Source organism: Somniosus microcephalus, chromosome 1 (genome assembly GCF_052327205.1).
Source record: "Somniosus microcephalus isolate GS21.2 chromosome 1, FLI_Smic_1.0, whole genome shotgun sequence".
Taxonomy (NCBI): domain Eukaryota; kingdom Metazoa; phylum Chordata; class Chondrichthyes; order Squaliformes; family Somniosidae; genus Somniosus; species Somniosus microcephalus.
In genome coordinates, this window is record NC_140987.1 from 223,770,115 (window position 1) to 223,793,462 (window position 23,348).

Sequence of the window (23,348 nt, forward strand, 5' to 3'; positions counted from 1 at the left end):
ATTAAACTAAATGCTAGAATTTGTTATGCATTTTTGTTTATTTTACCAAGTACGTCAGGCAGTATTCTTCTTGTTCATTTTCAATGACTAGTGATAAAGTAGAAGAAGAAATTTAGTTATAAGATTGTCCTGGTGAATTCACAGTTTCCATCATTATTGCCCTAATTTGTTGTTGAGGAAATTTGCAATAAACACAATCTTTGATTTCATATTAATTGTGATGTCACTGCCCATTTTTCACCTAATGAAAAAATTGCCATATAGAGCCACAGAAGAACCATAGATGTTTATAGCAGAGAAGGAAGTAATTCAGACCATCATATCTGTTCCAGCTCTTTGCCAGAGTAATCCAAAACTAATGCCATTGCCCCACTCTCTCCCTGTAGCCCTCTATCTTCCCCTAGTTGAAGGCTCAGATTCTCCTCCACATTCCCACCTGAAATTGAGCAGAATTGTGGTGGAGAATGGGGGGAAATTTGGGCAGTGAGGCCTACTGGGGACTGGGTCTCTGGAGGATTTCTCATGTGTTTGCCCCACTTACTGCTGATTTCCAGGGCCACCATGAGAATGTGGCAGTTGGCACCAGGCAGCAGTGGCAATGGCCTTGAGGAGCGATTGGAGGAGAGGGCCTTGCAGTGTTCTCCTCTTCCTCCTGTCTAGCCCCAAAACTTTTACCTACTGAAGGCTTGGTCTCAGCCAAGGCCTTCAGTGGGACTGTGATACTGATCAACGGGACACTTCTGCCCCATTTAGATCCCTTGCTACTTCTTCAGGTGCTGCAGCAATGTCCTTATTACAGCACCATCAGTGCTGTAGCACCCTGGCAGGCTCTGTCTTGGCAGTGGGAATCCCACCAGGAGTTCTCTATCCATATGGGATGAACCCAGATTCAGGGAAATGAGTTGGAATGGATTCGGAGGGGCGGACAGATGTCCTGACTCACCAGGACTCTACCCCGAAGAAGAGAATCCAGCCCTACCATTATCCACTTTTCTCTTAAACAACATAGTTCACTTCCTGAACTATTCATTGTGGTAAAACATTCCATGCTCCAACAGCTTGCTGTGTCAGGAAATTTATCCTAACCTTTCTCTTCACTCTCTTAAATGTAATTTAAAAATGTTAACTCCTCACCATTGACTCCCAACCAGAGGAAAGCAGAAATAGTCTTTCTTTATTCACTCTATCAAAATCTTTCATAATTAATAAAACACTTATTAAATCTCAGCTTTTTCTGCTTCCACGGAAAAAGTCCCAATATCTAAAGTCTCTCTTCATAACTTTCCTTTTCCATCTCTGGTATCATTTTGTGAACCCCCGCTGTGTACTCTATGACTTTCTAAAATGAACATCCAAGATTGCACCCATACTTTAATTGCGGCATAATCATTGCCTGTACAATTTTACCGTAACCTCTTTTTCTTGTACTCTATGTCCCTATTTATAAAAGCTTTTTCACCTCGAACATCTGATTCAACATACTGTAATGATCAACCTCACATAAATGGACTCAATTGTTTTATTAACCAGAATATACTATTTTAATATAGGATGCAAACTTTTGCACAGGGAGGGACGGGTGGGAGCAGATGCCCAAAGACACTATCTAGGAATGTATAATAATAGCGCACAGCACAGGGGTGAGTAGCTTTTAGGTGGAATGCGTATAATTTTAAATGTACTACCTACACTCGGTTGGAAATACTAAAAGCTGCTTGGATGGTGATCGGGTCACCTATGGACAATCCGTCCAGTAGGAAAAGAGGAATAGTCAGAGAACAACGTAACGGTCAGGTTATACTAGATGAAAGGTCATCGACCTGAAACGCTAACTCTGTTTCTCTCTCCACAGATACTGTCTGACCTGCACTTTTGGTTTTGATGCCAGGTTAGAATGTCCTTTGAACAGCGCCAGGGATTGTTAATTATATTGTAGCGTTTCATCAAATGTATAATGAAAATAATGTTCAAACGTATTTAATACAGATATGATAAAGGCAGTCACCATATATTTTCGAGTAGTTTCGTAGTGCTCAAAAGTTTTTGTGCTAAAACTTTATGTAGGATGCTCCCTTCTGCTCATACTTCCTTCTGAGGAGAAACATTGAGCACAGACTCAGAAGTGTATACAAAGTGATCGCTTTTATTTGAATTCGAAGACATACAATATTTTCCAAAGACATATTTACATTGTTGTATGTATTCCATACCTCCTCTTAAATACACACATCGTATTCTTTAAATACATGCGGCATGCAGTTGGAAAGTAGACCGAATCGATAATACAGGGGATTCGTCGTCTCGTTCTTTCCACTATACATTGCACAAGATCATTGAAACATTAATAAATCTGGCACATTGTTAAAACAGGATGTTGTTATGACATGTTTGCCTTACAAATAAAAATGGAAGACTCTTTAATATCGTAAATATTACACTTAGCTATACTCAAAGTATTTTGTTCGCTTTTTTAAATGTCCAAATAAATACTGGAAGAGACTGTGAGCATCAGAATATACCTCGTCACATTCCTCAAGATTGATACTATTCCACTGCCAGTCCATGTGTCCGTCACCTCCATTCGTTTCATTCGACATCAGGTTTTACAATGGAGAAATGCAGCTGCGAGCAACAGTCTGATGGGAGACATGTTATTGTTGGTTTCAGCTCTAGTCTTCACTTGCTTTCCGTTTCTTTTTTTGCATCTCTAAGACGGCGGGCGAGCGTTTGTAGTCACCGCAAGTGCCACAAAGCCAGTCCCAGTGAGCGAAGAAAGGGGCAAAATGGCTCTGGGGTTTCTGATGGTGGGCATCGTGCTTAACAGTGCCACCCCAGAGGCCGAAAGGGATGATATTGTGAAGGGCCCAGGGGAAGTCATAGCCGCTGTGATCGTCCACCGAGATCCAGATGTTGAAGACCATGAATGTGAACCCTGTGAGGCAGTGACACTGTAGGATAATTGGGTCGATAGTGGTCCAAAAGCCAACACTGATCAGTTCCCAGGCAGAGAGGTACTGAGTTGACCAGGAGAAGGGGGCATAATATTTGTGATGGATAGCATGAAAAGTAGTGTAGAGCCACCGGACTCTATGGTGCATCATGTGCCAAAAGTAATACTGGAAATCGAAGAGTATTGTACAGCCCAGGATGCCAATGAGAAACTCGGAGAGCCGGGGTGCCTCCTCCTGTAGTGGGATCGGTGGTCTCCAGTACCACTGACCCACGGCAGCTGGAAAGACAAAGATAACGTGGTTGTAGGCGGTGTGCCACAGAGTCTTGAAGATGTCTTCCCACGTTACATGTTGTTCGGGATGGATCTTGTATCTGTTGATGAGCGGGCATCTGGGAGCCAGAAAGTCGAGCATCATGTAGAAGGTGCACACGGCGAAATAGGTGGAGACCGAGATGACAACGGGGAAGAGAGGCGATCGGAGAGCATCCTGGTGGTTGTAGCGCAGGTAGTCCCACAAGGGTTGCAGCAAGGACTTGTCCCAGATGTACTGGGTGATATTGGCATTTTGGATTACCTGCACGTAAGGGTCGAAGACTCTGCTCGAACCTATGGAATACATCAGGATAGACGGCACAAAGTCGCTTGTTGGGCGATCACAAGTGAAGGTGCACAAACTTGCAGCTTTTTTTCCCGCCCAACTCTAAGCAGACTTTGAGAGACTCTGAAATTGACGCGAAGAAATTTGGATTTTTCAAGCGTTAAAACTGTAGCTAGTTTTTCCTCCACTTTTGCCGAAGTCTCTCTCGCTCTCTCTCTCTCTCTCTCGTTATGATCGTTGCTGGAACTGAAGTTCAGCTTGGAAGTGGTGGGTCGGTGCGTTGCACCTATATTTATAGCAATGTCGGGGGTTGCGCCGAATATCATTTGCCTGTGGAGCGGCTCTTTGTTGGAGACGCCCAAAAGCTCCGATTGGCCCTGGAGCGCACTCGAAAACCCAAAGGTCATATGGAGGGGGAAAGAAAAAACCCGGTATAGTTGGGTAAATTAACTGTCCAAATACAAATCTGACTCAACCATGGAAACTCCCACTCCCATGAAAATGCTAATTCATCTGAAGTAAATGCAGAACTCAGCACGGTGCAAACACACACCAGGTTCGGCAGCATGGGACAGCCAAGTTAACGTTCCGGGTGCGGACTCTTCTTCAAAGCTCATTCTTTTCTGTTCTTGTTTCAGATTGTCAGCATTTGCAGTATTTTGCTTTTCCCTTGTGCGATTTCCCCTGTTGTATAACGCCAAGAAAAATGCAGCCTTCAAAGGGGCTGCATCTCGTACATTTTAACAGAAATCAGCGAACTTCAATAAAAGTGAAAGAAAAACAAACGCTTTTTACTCACTCCCCTTCAAGAAAATAGTCGAATGAAACCCCCTCCTTCTGCCTCCATACACGTTAAAAAGAAAATCTATGCCTGCGCATTTATCATCTTAACACCTACTGAAGTAACAGGAATGAGAACAAACGAAGGGGTTGTGGAAAGTTCTTTAAAAAATAGAAAAGTGGAAAGACTAGAACAGAATGTAACCGGGAAGCCAAACACTGCACATTGAACTCGCTTCAGAATTAAGAGCACTTTGAGTTCTCAAACTATTTTTGGTTGCTGGTTCCTGCTCATTTCCCGCACTTCCCCTGTACACTGCAACAGAGCCCCCCCCCCAAAAAAAAATAAAATAAAAATAATGTAAGGTTGGTTAAGAAGCTAGTGATTTTCAATATTACAGTACGGCAAATACAGAATTTAAAAGCCGCTCAGCAAAGTTGACACTGACTCCGTTTTTGTTAGTTTTACAGTGAAGATCCAAAGACAAAGATGTTGTGATGGAGGGGAGAGATTCCTTTGCCACATGGGCCGCCTGGCGGGTAGCGGTGGTGTTTACCGCTGTATGAGCGCTTTAAAGGACAAGGGCTCCTCTCCTCAGGAACTGGGACATTTTGAACAAACACGGGGAAAAAAGAGCTGGTTATAATAAATAGAAGCACGTCGGATTTGGGGAAAAACTCAAATTTGTAGTCTTACACTGTTCAGATTTCAATTTCCTTCACAAACCTATATAGTAACCAACAATGAAAGGGGAACTGTCTTCATCGAAGAAAAACTGTTCAGTATTTATTTCATTTGCCAAAACACAGCAATTTGAACACCATCGGCTCAATCTTGTTTGAGGGAATACAATGATTCCAGCCTTTCCTCATCCTTCAATCACATAAAGAGTGGAGCCAGAGTAGTATTCCCGAAGTTATCTAACCATCACAATATCTTTGCTTTTCTATTCTATCCCTTTAGATACACATCTCCAAATACCCATTTGCCTTTTTAATGGCTTTTATTTTACCTGCCCACTCACTTTTTAAGATTTAAATATCTGCACACCTAGAATATTTTGTCCTCCACTTTTTGAGAAATTTACCACTTATTTCCAGTTTTTTTCTTGTTCCCAAAATAGATTTCCTTACATCTTTCTTTATTAAACTGCATGGACCACTTAACTGCTGAATCTCCTTGCCTGGTTATGTCCTTCTGTAATAACCTGCATTCTTCCTGGTAGTTTGTGACTACTTCTAATTTGATATCTTTGTGTAGATTCGTTCAGAAGGAAAGTTTGATGGATGGATGTAAAAGATCGAGGAGACTTGGGCGTATTGGAGTTATGCACTTAATTCACTTATGCCTAAAGTTTTGTGATCCTATAAACCACGGGCTAGAAATTTGGTTCTGTAGCGCCCAATTTGCCATTTTCTTGATGAAAATGGCATAACACTTCTGGTGTAGGCCACACTGGAAGCCATTTTGGCAGGGCAGTAGGGCAGGCGTCAGGAGTGACGGAATAAAACTCACTACGCACTTGGTTTAAGCATAAAGCAAGGCTTTAATCGACTTGTTTCAGAACATGGAGGTTTAGTTGTACTTCACTAATTCCTTGTCTTACAAAATGTCCCTGGCAAGCTGGGGTCGACGCCCGAGTAGTTATACTCCTTGGACGGCGCCACCAGCTGGCCATCCAGCGTTATTTCATGAGTAGTTGCTTGATGAATGATGAGATTTATAACATTCTTCCTGCCTAAAAGATTTGGAAGTCCAACGACTTCCTCTTAGTGGATCAGGCGGACCATGAATAGCCACAGTCTTTTAGATTTTTGTTTATGGCTAGAAGGCACGTCTCCCCGGACCATGTCTTGGTCCCTGGGCCGCTTGATCCATACCGGTAGATCGACAGGGCCCGTGTTGCTCTGATCGACCTGAGGGAGGCTGGGGAGATCGTGACTCCGGTTGCGGGTCCCCACAGGCGCAGAACTGGCTCCATCCTGTTGGATAGCCGGGGATTGACTGGCGTCCTGGCCTCGGGTGGCCATCCCACGGGGAGTGCTCGGCTCCCTGAGTGGATCCAGTGGGGCAGCTGGCAGATCTCTCAATGCCCCATCTTCGGGGGAGCGCAGATTGTCGGCACGTGGGTCCCTCTATCAGTTGGGTCCGTAGAACCGGCCGGACAGGGAGCCAAGTCCTGGAGTGAAACGGTGCACTCCCAGCCATCAGGGTACTGCACGTGCGCGTACGTGGGGTTGACGTCCGTGAGTTCTACCTCGTTGACGAGAGGATCATTTTTAGATGATCGGACGAATCTTCGGAGCAGCACGGGGCCGAGAGCTGCCAACCATGACGGTAGAGACGTCCCAATGGGTGGAGCGATGCTGGAAGCTGAAGAATCGCTCGTGAGGTGTGACATTGGTAGGCGTAGAAAGGAGAGACCTGATGGAATGCAACACGTCAGGGAGCATAGTTTCCCACTGCTGGTCTGGTAGGTTACGTGACCTCAGCGCAAGACGAACAGCATTCCAAATGATAGCGTTGTATCTCTCAACCTGTCCATTACTGATGGGATGGTACGGTGTCATTTTACTTGTGGTGATTCCCCGTTGGGAGAGATAACTTTTGAGTTCGCTTGACATGAAGGAGGGACCCCGATCAGAGTGGATGAAATTGGCCGTACCGCAAAGGGAAAAGACTTGATCAAGGCATTTGATCACTGTGGAAGTAAACATATTGGGACAGGGGAAAGCAAAGGGAAAGCGTGAATATTCGTCCACCATAGTCAGTAAGTAGGTGTTTCGTGTTGAGGAAGGCAATGGCCCTTTAAAGTCAATGCTGAGTCGCTGCATAGGCTGCATAGCGTGTATGAGCGAGCCATCCGATGGACGGAAGAATTGCGGTTTTAATTCCGCACAAATTCTACAGGAGGAGCACATTCTTTTCACATCTTCCGCAGAAAATGGGAGATTTTTAGATCGCACAAAGTGCAACATACGGGTAACGCCAGGATGGCATAAGTCAGTATGAAGATCCGCCAGAGTCGAAGTTGACATCGAAGAGCAGAATGCCCGCGTGAGTGTATCCGGGGCCACATTCTCTTTGCCGGGTCGATAATGTATGGTGTATCCAAAGGTGGCCAATTCCATCCTCCAGAGTTGTATTTTGTTGTTCTTGAGCTTAGTGCGTTTCCAGTTATCCAGCATAAAGGCCACGGAGCGCTGATCGGTTATAAGTGTGAAATGGCGACAAGCGAGAAAATGACTCCATTTATGTACCGCTTCGATGATGGCCGTAGCCTCCTTCTCGACAGGAGGATAATGGAGCTTGCTACCCTGCAAAGTTCTGGACAAAAATGCAACGGGTCGACCACCTTGATTCAAGGTAGCAGAGATCGCCACATCCGATGCATTGCACTCGACCACGAAAGGAAGATTTTCATCAATGGAACGAAGCGTGGCTTTTTCCAGTTGTTGCTTGAGGAGGTTGAAAGCTGAAATAGCCGTTGCCTCTAATGGAAATGACTTTGTGTGAAGCAGGGGCTGGACCTTGTCGGAGAAGTGGGGTATCCATTTTGCATAATAGGCGAACATGCCAAGTGCCCGACGAAGAGAGCCGAGATTCGTAGGGGGAGGGAGCTCCTGAAGCGGACGAAGTCGCTCCAGATCTGGTTTGATGACACCGTTGCCCATCCAATAGCCAAGGATGTTGACTGATGGTACTGATTTCACAGATTTGGACTCATTTAAGGTTAAGTTGCGACGACGGAGAACGTCAAAAAAATTCTGGAGGTTGGCATCATGCTCCTTCTGGTCATGACCAGTAATGGTGATATTATCCAGATATGGAAAAGTGCCCGTTAAGTTCTCCTGTTTGACTAGGCTATCCATTGCCCGTTGAAAGACGGCCACCCCATTGGTGATCCCAAATGGAAGGTGACAAAACTGGTAAAGCCGACCATTGGCCTCAAAGGCTGTATACTTCTTGTCAGAGTCCTTTAAAGGACAAGAACTTTAAATCAAAAGTTGAAAATACTTTGTAGTTGGCAAGGTTATTGACCATGTCATCGATACGTGGTAGTGGGTAGGCATCCAGGTCGGTATACTGGTTAATAGTTTGCGAGTAATCGATGCAAAGAATTTCTTGTGTTGCTTCAGAGGATTTTTAACAATGATGACTTGAGCCCGCGAGGAAGATGAACATGGCTCAATGATACCGTCAGCTAGAAGGCGAGAGATTTCTGTCTCGATAAAGGATCGATCATCTTGGCTGAAACATCGTGATTTAGTGACTATGGGCTTACATCGGGGGGAAAGATTGGCAAACAAGGAGGGCTCGTCGAGCGAAGCCGCTGAAAGCGCACAAAACGTTACTTTGGAAATAGTAAGCTCTGGCTTTGACCCTCCAAACTCGAAAGTGAGTCTTTTGTGTTGTTTCTGGAAATCCTGTCCCAGGAGCACATCACTGCAAAAGTTCTTGAGCACCCCGAGCCGGGTGGAGAAATAAGTGCGGCCATTGAGAATAAGGTCGACAAGACAAAAGCCGGAAGAATTGGTGGTCAGTGTCGTCAGAGCCATTGCAATTTCCCTGTCTGAGGGGTAAATATGCAGTTTTAACTTACTGACAGCCCGCTCACTAATGAAGCTGTCAGAGCTGCATGAGTCGATTAGTGCTCTCAAAATGTGCCCATTTACCGAAACCTTTGTGGCTGCATGGGACAGACTTTGGGGAAAAACAGCTGTGATGGGAGGAGGGGCAGTTTTACCCTTGACAGCTGTAACCTTAGTGGTGGTTCTTGGGGTAGGAGCAGTTTTATAGGTTGCAGCTGTAACCTTAGCAGAGGCTCTTGAGGGAGGAGCAGTTTTATAGATAGTAGCTGCAAAACTAACAGGAGCTCTCGACCGGTATACCTTAGAAAAGTGGCCTTTCTTATTAACAGTGGCTCTTGACTGGCATACCTTAGAAAAGTGACCTTTCTTGCTGCAATGATTGCAGGTTGCGTTACGAGCAGGACAAAATTTCCAATAATGGAACGCACCGCCACAGAAGAAACACTTCCTTCCAGATTGCTAAGATGCCGCTAGGGTGGGGTCATCATCAGTGTAGGTTTCTAGGGTAGGGTTGTCATCAGCCGGGTTGGAGTCATCATCCGTGAGGGCTTCCGCCCCAGGCCTATCGAAAGAGTCACTAAAAGTGATAGCAGCAGCCCGTGCACGTGGTGAAAGATAGGTGTCTGCATTCCTCTTTGCTAAGTCCAGAGAACATGCCTGGTCATAGGCAGCCTGTAACTTGAGGGTTTTATTCTCCAACAGATGCTGATGTATGAAGGGAGATGCAATCCCATTAATAAAGGAATCACAAATTAACTCCTCCTGCTACTGCTCAGCTGTAACAGCTTTAAGATTACAATCCTTGCTGAGCCTGTGAAGTTTATGAAGGAATTCATCAAGTGATTCCCCGGGTTGTTGTCGAGTTGTGGCCAGTAGATGCCGAGCAAAAATTTCATTTGGGGACTTGACATATAGCTGCTGTAGTATTTGGATAGCGGCGTCATAGTCTACACAGTCTTCGATATAATCAAACACATGAGGGGATACATAATTAGCAAGTATCTCTGATTTATCAGGAACATTTTCACCACACACCCTGAGGAAGTTGCTGAAAGTACGATACCAGTGTTTCCAGTGTTAGCGGCTGTAAGTGAATTCAGGTTCAAGTCGAGACGGTCGGGTCTGAGTAGTTTCTCCATGATGGATCGATTACTTGTCCGAGTTCCCTTCTACAGTTCAAGTCATAGCTGGCTGTTCCCGAATCACCCAAAGTGTGGAGTCGATATCAAGTTGATTAAATTGACATAATAAAACTCACTACGCACTTGATTTGAGCATAAAGCAAGGCTTTAATCAACTTGTTTCAGAACATGGAGGTCTAGTTGTACTTCACTAGTTCCTTGTCTTACAAAATGTCCCTGGAAAGCTGGGCCCGACACCCGAGTATTTATACTCCTTGGACGGCGCCACCAGCTGGCCGTCCAGTGTTATTTCACGAGTAGTTTCTTGATGAATGATGAGATTTATAACAAAGAGCATGCACCGAAGTATGTAGTGTAGGCAGATTGTGACATCAATCAGCGTGCAATGCTGATTTGATGCCAGCGCTGCCATTTTCATTCTCAGCGTTGGAGCAAACACCCTGAGCTGGATTTTATCAATGGGGACATGTTGGGGGCAGGACTGCTGCTTGTCAGGTTTCAGTCCCTCACCTAATGACATTCGGCCAACCCACGCTATTTTCCCTTGATTGACCTTGTTAAGCCCGCCCTGCAGGCTTAGCCGGCCAATTAAGGGAAAGCCGGTGACAGAGGACTTCAGCGTATGACATTTCATCTGTCAAACATTTTTTGACAGATGAATTGTCATCATTTAACAGCTTTGAGAAGCTGTCAAACACTGACAATCTCTGTTCAAATGTAAGCCCTTGGACTGAAGACTTACCAAACCTCTCTCCTTAGCAGAAATCAGATGGCTCCTGCATCGGAGAATGAAGCAGCCATTCTGTCATCTCTGCTGTTGAAGGGTTGAAGCCTGCAGAAAGAAGCAAATGTAAGTAAACTTTTTCTAACACTTTGCACTCACCTCTCATACTTACCTGTCCATACTTGCACCCATCACTCACCTCCACAGTACACTTTTCGACCCCTCTCACCCCCGCAGACCCACTGCTTGCCTCACTGACCCTGGTGAGGTTTGCAGCCATCGGGAAGCCCGCATTTGTGTGGGTAAAATGGGGCTAACCCTCTTAACTGCCTATAATATAACTACAACTGTCCAGGGTATTGGTGAGTCCACACCTTGAGTACTGCGTACAGTTTTGGTCTTCTTATTTAAGGAAGAATATACTTGCATTGGAGGCAGTTCAGAGATGATTCACTAGGTTAATTCCAGAGATGAGGGGGTTGATTTATGAGGAAAGGTTGGGTAGGTTGGGCCTATACTCATTGGAATTTAGAAGAATGAGAGGTGATCTTATTGAAACATATAAGATACTGAGGGAGCTCGACAAGGTGGATGCAGAGAGGATGTTTCCCCTCGTGGGGAAATCTAGAATTTGGGGGCATAGTTTCAGAATAAAGGGTCGCCCTTTTAGAACTGAGATGAGGAGGAATTTCTTCTCTCAGATGGACATAAATCTGTGGAATTCTCTGCCCCAGAGAGCTGTGGAGACTGGGTCATTAAATACATTTAAGGTGGAGATAGACAGATTTTTGCAAGATAAGGGAGTGAAGGGTTATGGGGAGTGGGCAGGGAAGTGGCTTTGAGCTCAAGATCAGCCATGATCTTATTGAATGGCAGAGCAGGCTCGAGGAGCCAAGTGGCCTATTCCTGCTTCTATTTCTTATGTTCTTATGTTCTTAACTGTTAACAGGCAGTTAAGTGGCTGTAATCCTCTTCCCGCCTTGAGGAGACGGGTCCCTGCGCGAGTTGGCGACCCGCCTCCCGGGAAGATGGCCCGGAGGCGGGTTGGGAGCGGGGTTGATACCTGCTCCCAGCTTCTGCCAATTTTCTGGCAGTCCCGCCTCCATACCTGCCTCCCCAGGGCTGGCAAAAGTCCCCCCCCCCCATCTTCACATCACACAGCTGAACGTGAGTTCACCAGCTGCAAGGATCCCTCACCAATGCTATTTAAAGGGATCATCAATCACTCTCAGGTTAGTTGCTGATTAATTTCTACTGGCTCTGTGTAAGTTTGTAGAAGAGTTTGGTGTTGTTCCCCAGCCAGTTGAATCACATGCTTCAGCCAGAATGCACCTCCCCTTTAAGAGATGCAGACTGCCTTTAAGATGTGCAGGCTTGCTTTAACTGGTGCTAGCCTCGCACAAACTTGCTGAGCGTACAGCCTCTGCGCAGCATGTTTAGTGCTGGGTTGCATGCCACAATCATGTTAATCAGCAGGCAGCATGAAGTTGGCGTGCTGCCTGCATCACTTTGAATGGGCACAGGTTGATCCTGCATCGCGATCCCTGTTAGATCCGTGATTCTGAGAGTATGATGTTTTTCAATAACCACACGGATGCTGTAACTAACAATTAACACTTTAACATGTACATTAAACAACAATAGTCCATTTATAGATTCAGTCTTTGGGGCGGCTTCCTGACCCTTTCGGGATAGCGCCTTTCCTGAGGTTCTTGTTCTTGGTGCAGAGGCGATTCTGGCCCCTTTTCATCGGGTAGTTCATCGGTTTCCACTGCTACTGGTTCTGAGGTAGATGCAACCGGTATGTCGGGTTCATCCCCAGGTACTCGAGACATGGGGTTGACTTGTTCCTGTGACGATAAGATCTGATCAATGTGGCATCTCACAATGTTCTCCCCGACATCCACTGTGTACATTAATGGCCCCTGCCTTGTGCATATCGTTCCGGGTTGCCATTTCTCTGTTCGGTAGCCACGGGCCAAGACTGGTTGTCCTACATTGAAGCTCCTTGTCGGCTTCTCATTGATGTGCTGGAATTGTTTGTCCTCAACATTTCTTCGTACATTTGGTCTGAGCAAGTCCAGACGAGATCTCAACCTTCGGTTAAAGAACATCATGGCCGGGGTCTGGTTGGTAACTGCATGTGTCACGTTTTGGTAGGCTAATAAGAAATTGTCCACCTTATGCTGTAGTGGAATTTCATCGTCGCACATGGCCTTTATCGCCTTCTTAAAGGTTTGTACGAACCTCTCAGCCAATCCATTTGTGGCTGGATGATACGGGACAGATGTGTAATGCCTTACCCCATTCCTTCTCATAAATTTTTGAAACTCTTCAGACACAAACTGTGGTCCATTATCAGAGCAAATCTGCTCTGGCAAGCTGTTTCTGGCAAATATGGTCCGTAGGGCTGCAATCATTTTCTCTGTAGTGGTTGAGGACATTTTGATCACCTCAGGCCACTTCGAATGAGCATCCACTGCTATTAAGAACATTGAGTCCATGAATGTATCAGCGAAATCACTATGCACCCATTGTCATGGAGAGGAGGCCACTCCCATGGGTGTAGAGGGGCATGTGGTGGTGCATTTTGGACCTTCTGGCATCCTGAGCAGCTCTTGGTTAGGTCTTCGATTTGTTGATCGATTCTCGGCCACCACACATAAGCCCTAGCAAGGCTTTTCATTTTCACTCCCCCCAGATGACCTTCATGTAGCTCATTTAGCACTCTCTCCCTTAACTTGGGTGGAATCACCAATCTGGATCCACACATCACTGTCCTCTGGCATGCTGACAGCTGTTCTCTTCTGGATGAGAATGTTGGCAACAGTGAGTCACCATGTGTTGGCCATCCCCTCACCGTCAAATCATATACCCGAGACAGCGTCGGATCATTGCAGGTCTCCTTCTCTATATCCGCGTTCATTACTGGCAATCGTTCAATTATTGACGAATAAAATATCTCGATAGGGCCCACTGCTGGTGCTTCCTCCACAGTAGGCAGTGGCAGGCGCGATAGCCCATCAGCGTTTCCATGCTGTTTCGTGCCTTTATATTCTATTTCATATTGATTCGCCCCTAGAAACAGGGACCATCTTTGCAACCGTTGTGCAGTCATCACTGGAACGCCCTTCTTAGGATTAAAGATGGAGACAAGTGGTTGGTGGTCAGTCAGCAAGGTGAACTTCTGCCCATGCAGATAGTGGTTGAATTTTTTTACTCCCCATACTCGGCTGAGGGCCTCCCTGTCAATCTGGGCGTAGTTGCGCTCGGCTGAGGTTAGTGACCGAGACGCAAAGGCTACTGGCCTCTCCAACCCGTCTGGGAATTTGTGCGACAACACCGCTCCAATACCATAGGGTGATGCATCACATGCCAAACGAATTGGTAGTGCTGGGTTGAAATGGGCCAACACCTCTTTTGATGTGATCAATTCTTTACACTTCTGGAAAGCTCGTCTACATTCGTCATTCCACTTCCATGGTACCCCTGTTTGCAGTAGGGTGTTCAGTGGGTGTAATACCGTGGACAAATTTGGTAAGAACTTGTGGTAGTAGTTTATCAGCCCGAGGAACGACCTCAGTTGTGACACATTTTCCGGTGCTGGAGCCTTGACTACTGCCTCAATCTTTTCAGGGGACTTATGTAACCCCTCTTCATCGATGACGTGGCCACAATACGAGATCTGTTTCTGGAAAAACTCACACTTGTGGCGATTAGCTCGTAGCCCATACTCTTTTAATCTGGTGAGCACCTTCTCCAAGTTGGCGAGGTGATCACTGTCATTTTCGCCCGTGACCAGGATGTCGTCCAAATAACACTGGGTCCCTGGAATCCCTTGCAGGACTTGATCCATTGCCCTTTGCCAGATAGCCGGAGCCGATGCTACCCCGAACACCAGCCGATTGTATTGATAGAGATCTTTATGAGTGTTAATCGTAAGGTATTGTTTCGAAGCTTCTTCTACCTCCATTTGCAAGTACGCCTGGGCTAGATCAATTTTGGTGAAGCGTTTACCTCCACATAGCGAGGCGAAAATATCCTCAATTCGTGGAAGCGGATATTGTACCGTGTGAAGGACTGGGTTCACTGTCACCTTAAAATCCCCACAGATGCGGACCTTCTTTGGTTCCCCAGGCGTATTACTCAACGACCTCTTCATTACAGGAACGATGGGTGTAGCCCACTCACTCCAGTCCACTTTGGACAGTACTCCTGAACGTTCCAACCCTTCCAGCTCTGCTTCGACAGCTGGTCTGATCGCATAAGGCACTGGTCTGGGCTGAAGAAACTTTGGGCTTGCATTTGCCTCCATTTTAATCGTTGCTGTTATGCCTTTTAGTGTTCTGAGTCCCTCCTGGAACACTTCTTTTGCATCAGTTAACATTTTTGACAGTCGTCCAGGTGTGACGTCGTCATCCTTTTTGGCCTCAACCTTCAGTGCCTGTATGGAATGCCAATCTAATTGTATCTTCCGGATCCATTCACGTCCTAGCAGTGGTGGTCCTCCATCTGACAATACATATATATCCATTTTAGGTATTTCCTGGCCTTTATATATCACTTTCACCCTTATTTTTCCTTTGGAGTAGAATTTTTGCCCCTTATACATCTTCAAGACAATCTCTGTAGCTTTCAAGGGTATATGTGAAAATAGCCGCTTGTAGTCCCTTTTGGTTTATGACTGTTAGGGCTGATCCTGTGTCCAATTCCATTTTCACTTGGACTCCGTCTATCTTGAGTGTAACCCAGATAGTCTGGTGATCCTCCATTTTGGTTACCTTATGTAGTTTCAGACAACCCAGCTCCTTGCTTCCGGAGTCTGTGTCACTTTTCTGTTCGTCTGAACTACTGTGCATCACCTGGTGTACCTTTTTGTCCTTCTCCTGTGGAGATTTCTTACTGTTGGTTTTCTTCCCAGACCTGCAGACTCTTGCTATGTGTCCTGCTTTTCCACACTGTCTGTACCCTTGGTCCTTGAACCAACAATCCTTCTGGTCATGTGTTGTTCTGCCGCAGCGATAGCACTTCCCTGTTCCATAGGGCATTTCATTGGTGCCATATTCTTGCGGTGTCCGTTGTATCTCTGCAGCGCCCCTTGCGGCTGCTTCATGTGATACTGCCATACTGAAAGCCTTGTCCAGCGTAAGATCCTTTTCTGATAGAAGCCGTTTCTGGGTTCCTTCACTTTGTAGCCCACACACAAACTTGTCCCTTAACGTATCTGCTAGTCCCGCTCCAAACTGGCAGTGTTTCGATAGCTTGCGCAGTTCCGTTAGGTACTCAGCATTGCTTTCGTCTTTGTGTTGGTTCCTTTTATGGAACTTAAATCGTTCTGCTATCAGCAGCGGTGTGGGGTTTAAGTGGTCCTGTAGGCTTTCTACTATGCTTTCGAAATTCTTGTTCACTGGCTTCTCTGGGGCTATTAGATTTCGCAGTAACCCATAAGTTTTTGCACCCATGGAATTTAACAAAACCAGTGCTTTCCTAGCATCTGGCACTTCGTTCGCCCTGCAGTACACCTCAATACGTTCCACATATGTTGCCGAATCTTCGACTTCATTGTCGAACGTAGAGATACTGCCACTCTTCGGCATCCCTGGGTGTGATTTAACTGTCAAAAATGGCATCTCCCGCGCTTCCCCTTCTTCTCCGCTGGCACAAAATGGCGTCTCCCGCGCTTTCCTTCCTTCCCGCGCTCGCCCTTCTTCCCCGCTGCAGCTTCTAAAAATGGCATCTCCCGCGCTCTTCCTTCTTCTCCGCGGCTCAATGGCGTCTCCTGCGCTCTCCCTTCTTCTCCCCGCGGACACTGTTCAGCCCTTGAGCCCTGGCTGTGCTCTGCGCGTTCTTTTTGTTTGTTTTTTCTCGACGCTGCTCGGTTTTCAACCCCGGCTGCGCCCTGTGCGCTTCACCCTCTGTCTTACCCCATCGACGCTGCTCGGCTTTCTCTCCACCGTCGGTCGGCTCCAGCCGCCGCTGTCCGGGAAAATCAAATCAATAAATCAAATCAACTTTTACTGTCATTGTTAGTGCACAAGTGCAGTACAACGAAATGTACGCTTGCGGCTCCCGAGAGTGTACATTTAGATTAAGACATTTAAACATTCAACATACATTTGGCTTGTAATACATTAACATAAGCATAACCATAATAAAGTGCATTGGCAGATGTGCAGGCTTTAGAGTTTATTTGTGGAGTTCAGTTGGATGACAGCCCTGGGAAAGAAGCTGTTCCTAAATCTGGTCGTATGGGTGCGAATGCATCTGTAGCGTCTCCCAGATGGCAGGAGGGCGAACAGACTGTGGCTGGGGTGGGTGGGGTCTTTGATGATGGACCGTGACCTCCGTAAACAGCGTTTCTGGTATATGTGCTCTATGGTCGGTAGCCGGGTGCCGGTAATGCGTTGGGCAGTTTTGACTACCCGCTGCAGGGCTTTCCGGTCATAGTAGCTACAGCTGCCATACCATACTGTGATACAGTTTGTCAAGGTGCTCTCTATTGTGCAGTGGTAAAAGTTAGAGAGGATCAGGGGTGACAGGTTACATCCCTTCAGCCTCCTTAGGAAATATAGGCGCTGCTGGGCCTTCTTCACCAGAGAGGAGGTATTGAGGGACCAGGAGAGGTCTTCCGTGATGTGGACTCCGAGGAACTTAAAGCTGTCCACCCTTTCCACCACAGCCCCATTGATGTGGATGGGGGTGTGACTTCCGCCTTTAGACTTCCTGAAGTCCACAATGATTTCTTTGGTTTTCTTGATGTTCAGGGCCAGGTTGTTATCGGCGCACCACTTCACGAGATGTTGGACCTCCTCCCTGTAGGCTGACTCATCGTTGTTGGTGATCTGGCCTACTACCGTGGTATCATCCGCAAACTTGATGATGGTGTTGGAACCATGAACAGCCACACAGTCATGGGTGAAGAGGGAGTAGAGGAGGGGGCTCAGCACACATCCTTGTGGGGCCCCCGTGTTCAGGGTCAGGTGGGGGGAGGTGTGGTTACCTAATTTGACAGATTGGGGTCTGTTTGTTAGGAAGTCCAGGGTCCAGTTGCAGAGGGAAGTGTTCAGGCCAAGAGTTTGGAGTTTGGTGGCCAGCTTGTTGGGGACGATAGTGTTGAATGCTGAGCTGTAGTCTATGAACAGCATTCTGATGTAGGTCTCTTTACCATCTAAGTGATTCAGTGCCGAGTGTAGAGCAGTTGTGATTGCATCCTCCATTGATCTGTTTGCACGATAGGCAAACTGGTGTTGGTCAAGAGAGGCGGGAACACTGGCTTTGATGTGAGCCAGGACCAGTCTCTCGAAACACTTCATTATGATGGGTGTGAGTGCGATAGGTCGATAGTCGTTCAGGCATGTCACAGCCGTTTGTTTTGGCACAGGAATAATGGTAGCGGTCTTGAAGCATGTAGGGACTACTGCCTGGGCCAATGACAGATTGAAGATGGTGGTGAAGACATCAGCCAGCTGATCGGCACATTCCTTGAGTACCCGTCCAGGGATGCTATCCGGTCCAGCAGCCTTTCGTGTGTTCACTCCGCGTAGAACTCCCCTTACGTCGGAGGTCGACAGAGTGAGCACCTGGTCTTCCGGGGGTGGCAAGGCTTTGGTAGCCGGCTCCCTGTTGTCCCTGTCAAAGCGAGCATAGAAGTTGTTAAGCTCCTCCGGAAGGGAGGCATCGCTAACCGGGGGGCTGGTGTTTTTGCCCTTGTAGTCAGTGATGGACTGGATGCCTTGCCACAAGCGCCGGGGGTCCGAGTTGTTGTGGACAGGTCTGCGCTGGACCTGTCGTCAGTCTCTTGCTGATCGTCATGGCTGGGGAACCAAGCCTGGCTCTCCACAGCCTCCCCTGCGATGTTCACTCTCTGCCGGACGACTGGGCGGTTGCTCGTGGTCGATGCTCGTGTTCCTGGCCTTGACTTTCTTACACCGCCCTCCCGGAGCGAATCCTCGAAGGGAAATGCAGAGTTGCAGGTAGATTCGAATCGACACTCGTCGCCACTGTTACATCCGTGATTCTGAGAGTATGATGTTTTTCAATAACCACACGGATGCTGTAACTTAACAATAAACAGGTATTTACTGGAGCAGGGTAGTCTCAAGACTGGGGGTACAGAGGCATGCGCAAAGCCTATATACAGGTGTGGTCACTGCCGGTACTACAGTATACAGGAGCTGTGAAAGTAGTTCTGTCTTAAAGGTACATACACTACAATCCCCACACCCGTTTTCAAGGGCAATCGAATTTCTAGCCCCACATAATTTGTTTGCGCCCAGATTACAGTATCTGGGCACAAATGGGGAAGAAACATCAGAGGGCATGTGGCCAGGGGTTGGAGACTCCCAGGATAGAGGTGCCCTCATGCCCAGACAGCTGGTATACTAGGTGGAAGGAGACGTACCGACCCGCTGCCTGGCAAAAGTGGAGATCAGCTGTGGATCCAAGCCTGGGACTTTGCCTGGACACCTAAGGATTTGCCTAAATGTTTTTTAGCTACCTTATAAAAAGGGTTGATGGGATCACATCTTTTATTCTTCCTTGTCAGTGATATAAGAACTCCTTCCTTCCCCCCAGAATTGCTTTCTTGTGCCATAATATTCACCTCCTATACAATGATGGGCACCTGAGATTCACCACAGTGCTGCGGGCACCCACCTGTAATATTTAATTTGAGGATTCAGCAATGGAGCATTCTAGTGACGCATCTAAATAAATAGCCAGTCTATCACATGCAAACCTGTCAAATGCTAAACATTTAATCTTATCAAGGGTTAGACTTTTGTTATAAATGCTCTGGTGGAAAGCCAAGGCACAAGTTACCAAGTTATTTATATTAAATACTGTTCTATGTCCTTCTGGTGAACACAAAGGCCTGGATTCTCAGTTTGGAGAAGATTTAGGGCATCAACAGAGTAAAATGCATTCATAATGAATACCATCTCAAATCCGCCACAAAAAAAATTGCACCTGAATTCTTCTCCCCAAAAGCTGCCAGTTTATTTTAAGGCTCACCATACTCCCGTTCCAACACATTTAAATAGGGTCAAAGGGGCATGGCTAATCTCTCTGACAGATTCCCCTCCATTTCCATCCAAACCCACCCCAAGTAATTACCACCACTGTATCAGTGGCAGTAAGAGCTGCTGCAAAATATCCTTGAGATGGCTAACACATTATGGAGGCAATTGTATGTGCTTTTACTGAAAGTGGATGTTTCTTTGACTGCATAGTGATTTTTTAGTACTTTGGGGGTTGAGTAAGTATTTTTGTTGCTACTTATACTCGGCTCTGCTCAAAGTACTGCTTTGCACTTTTAAAATGAATTTCTCAGTGGGAATACATTTTATTTTGATGTTATGTAGAGGAGGAGGAACGCATAGAAGAGGTTAGGTTGGAGCCCTTGGAGTCAGGCATCTCCAAAAGTATCTTCCCTACACATTGACACTCACTCCTCAGGGTATACAGATGGAGAAGTTTTTACTTTGGGATCCCCACAGCATGAGCAGGGTGAACAAAAAGGAAAGGAAGTAGTACAGAAGAGCTAGCAGCCTGTTATCAAACCAAGGAGAGCACAAATAAGAGTCTGGAACTTTTAATAAATGAAGGTTGACTCACCAAATAAAGCCACTTCACACCTACCTGCTCTTCCCCCACACCCTTTCACAAAGCCCCTCATTTTCCAAGACTTCTGCTACTTCCTTCATAGGACAGAAGCCTACATTTCCCCTGCCATCATCTGACTCCCAAAAGTTAAAAGCAGACACAGAAATGAACACAACTCCATGTGATCAAGTTATCTTTATTTGAAACAACATTCACCAGGAAGTGCCAACAGAATATATTCCTGCAATTTAAAACTACTTCTTAAGCACCCTTTGTGCCAGCAAAATTACTTACTCTAGTTTTTAATCTACTAGGAACATAGGAACAGGAGTAGGCCATTCAGCCCCTCGAGCCTGTTCCGCCATTCAATGAAACCATGGTTGATCTGCGACCTAACTCCATAAACCTGCCTTTGGCCCATATCCCTTAATACCTTTGGTTAACAAAAAGCTATTAATCTCCAATTTAAAATTAACAATTCATCTAGCATCAATTACCATTTGTGGAAGAGAGTTCCAAACTTCTACCATCTTTTGTGTGTAGAAATGTTTCCTAATTTCACTCCTGAAAGGTCTAGCTCTAAGTTTTAAACTATGCCCCCTAGTCCTAGAATCACCAACCGGCGGAAATAGTTTCTCTCTATCTACTCTATCTGTTCCCCTTAATATCTTGAAAACTTCGATCCAATCACCCCTTAACTTTCTAAATTCTAGGGATTTGTGTAATCTCTCCTTGTAACTTAACCCTTGAAGTTTGAAGATCATTCTGGTAAACCTACGCTGCACTCCCATCAAGGCCAATATATCCTTCCTAAGGTGTGGTGCCCAGAACTGCTCACAGTACTCCAGATGTGGTCTAACCAGGGTTTTGTATAGCTACAGCATAACTTTTACCCCCTTGTATTCTAGTCCTCTAGATATAAAGGCCAGCACTCCATTAGCCTTTTTGATTATTTTCTATACCTGTTCATGACATTTTAATGATCGATGTACCCGGACCCCCAAGTCTCTTTGAACCTCCTCTGTTTTTAGCTTTTCACCATTTAGAAAGTACCCTGTTCTATCCTTTTTAGGTCCAAAGTGGATGACCTCACATTTGCCTACATTGAAATCCATTTGCCACAGTTTTGCCCATTCACTTAATCTGTCGATATCCCTTTGTAATGTTAAGCTTCCATCTACACTGCCTACAATGCCACCTATCTTTGTGTCATTGGCAAATTTGGATATATGACTTTCTGTACCATCATCTAAATCGTTAATAAATATGGTGAATAGTTGAGGCCCCAACACAGATCGCTACGGGACACCACTAGTCACATCCTGCCAATTTGAGTACTTACCCATTATTCCTACTACCTGTCTCTTGCCACACAGCCAATTTCCTAACCATAATTTTCCCTCAATTCCGTGGGCTTCTTCCTTAGTTAACAGTCTCCTATGTGGGACTTTATAAAATGCCTTCTGGAAGTCCATATAAATAACATAGACATAGACATTCCCCTGTCCACTACTTTAGTCACCTCCTCAAAAAATTCAATCAGGCTTGTCAGGCATGACCTACCTTTTACAAATCCATGCTGGCTCTCTCTGATCAACTGAAAATTTTCGAGATGTTCAGTCACCCTATCCTTAATTATAGGCTCTTGCAATTTCCCGACAACAGATGTTAGGCTAACTGGTCTATAATTCCCTGGTTTCCCTCTCTTGCCATTCTTAAATAGCAGAGTGACATGCACAATTTTCCAATCTAAAGGAACGCTTCTTGAATCGAGAGAACTTATAGTTATATAAGTATTATTATACTTATAGTTAGGGCATCTGCAATATGCTCACCTACTTCCATTAAAACCCTGGGGTGGAAACCATCTGGTCCTGGGGATTTGTCACTCTTTAGTAGGGTTGCGAAGGGGTGGAAAGTTTCCGGTAAATTTCTGGAAATTTTCCATGGGAAGTTTAGCTTGGGAATTTGGGGAATTTTGCCCAAAAAAGCACATGCTAGCATAATATTGTTTTTTTTTGTATTTCTTTCATTTTTTTTCACAGGTCCTCTCTTAAAATTACTAACAGAGATGGAATCTTAATTATTAAGGAATTTCTTAATCAATATACATTTATCTTCTTACTTGGCTTGTTTTAATAATTACAAGTTTTGTGTGTGACTGTGAACAAACGTGTCCTGATTGTTTGGTTAAGTGGATGAGCGATTAGCTCCCTCTATTGGTGATGTAGCGTTATGTGTGCACAGGTCATGCTTCCATCACATGGAGCATCAGGAAAAATTTACTCACCCTGTTGCAATCGTGCTGATTGACCGCAGTTTGACACAGAGGCGAATGCCCTTTATTTCTCTGCATAGAACGATGCCACGTTTACCGTCGGATGTGTGGAAGCATTTTACCCCAGGCACTAAAGATGGAAAGACTGTGTACATGTGCAAACACTGTACAAAGCCATATGTAAAGAATGCCACAAAGATGCAGCAGCATTTATCCAAATGCATCAACTTCACTCAAAGCTCACAGCAGTCAGCCCAGAGTTCCTCTGCTTCCATTCAAGAAAATGATGGTTCACATTCAGCATTAGGCTCCTTATCATCAGCAACTCCTGGCCCACTTGGAAGGTTCTTTGATACAATGGATAACTATAGCCAGAAGAATGCAGATGAGTGCCTTGCTCGAGCTGTATATGCGGCATGCTCACCCCTCATGCTGACAGCCAATGTGTACTGGAAGAGATTTTTCAATGTTATTCACCCTGCATACTGTCCTCCCACCAGACATGCTTTGTCTACTTATTTGCTGGAGGCTGAGTATAACAGCAACTTACAACTCCAAGCAAACGATAAAGAACAAGAACACCACACTGAAGCTGCCCAGCAACACTAGATGGGGTGGCGTTGTCATAATGTACAACAGCCTTCTGGAGGGTAAGGAGTCATTGCAAGAAATGGCAA

General features: G+C 45.7%; 2 protein-coding genes across 2 annotated transcripts in view; one reads left to right on the top strand and one right to left on the bottom strand.

The window, feature by feature from the left end:
• s100z (S100 calcium binding protein Z) overlaps positions 1–23,348 on the top strand; it is a 95,804-nt gene that overhangs the window by 23,868 nt on the left and 48,588 nt on the right. The window lies entirely within an intron of this gene.
• On the bottom strand, positions 2,124–3,821 carry ch25hl2 (cholesterol 25-hydroxylase like 2). Its single transcript, XM_085990762.1, has one exon. The coding sequence runs from the start codon at positions 3,570–3,572 to the stop codon at positions 2,670–2,672; it is 903 nt and encodes a 300-aa protein (XP_085846888.1). The 5' UTR covers positions 3,573–3,821; the 3' UTR covers positions 2,124–2,669.

Coding starts and splice junctions, on each gene's coding strand:
- ch25hl2 (XM_085990762.1), bottom strand. CDS start 3,572: ATGTATTCCATAGGTTCGAGCAGAGTCTTCGACCCTTACGTGCAGGTA.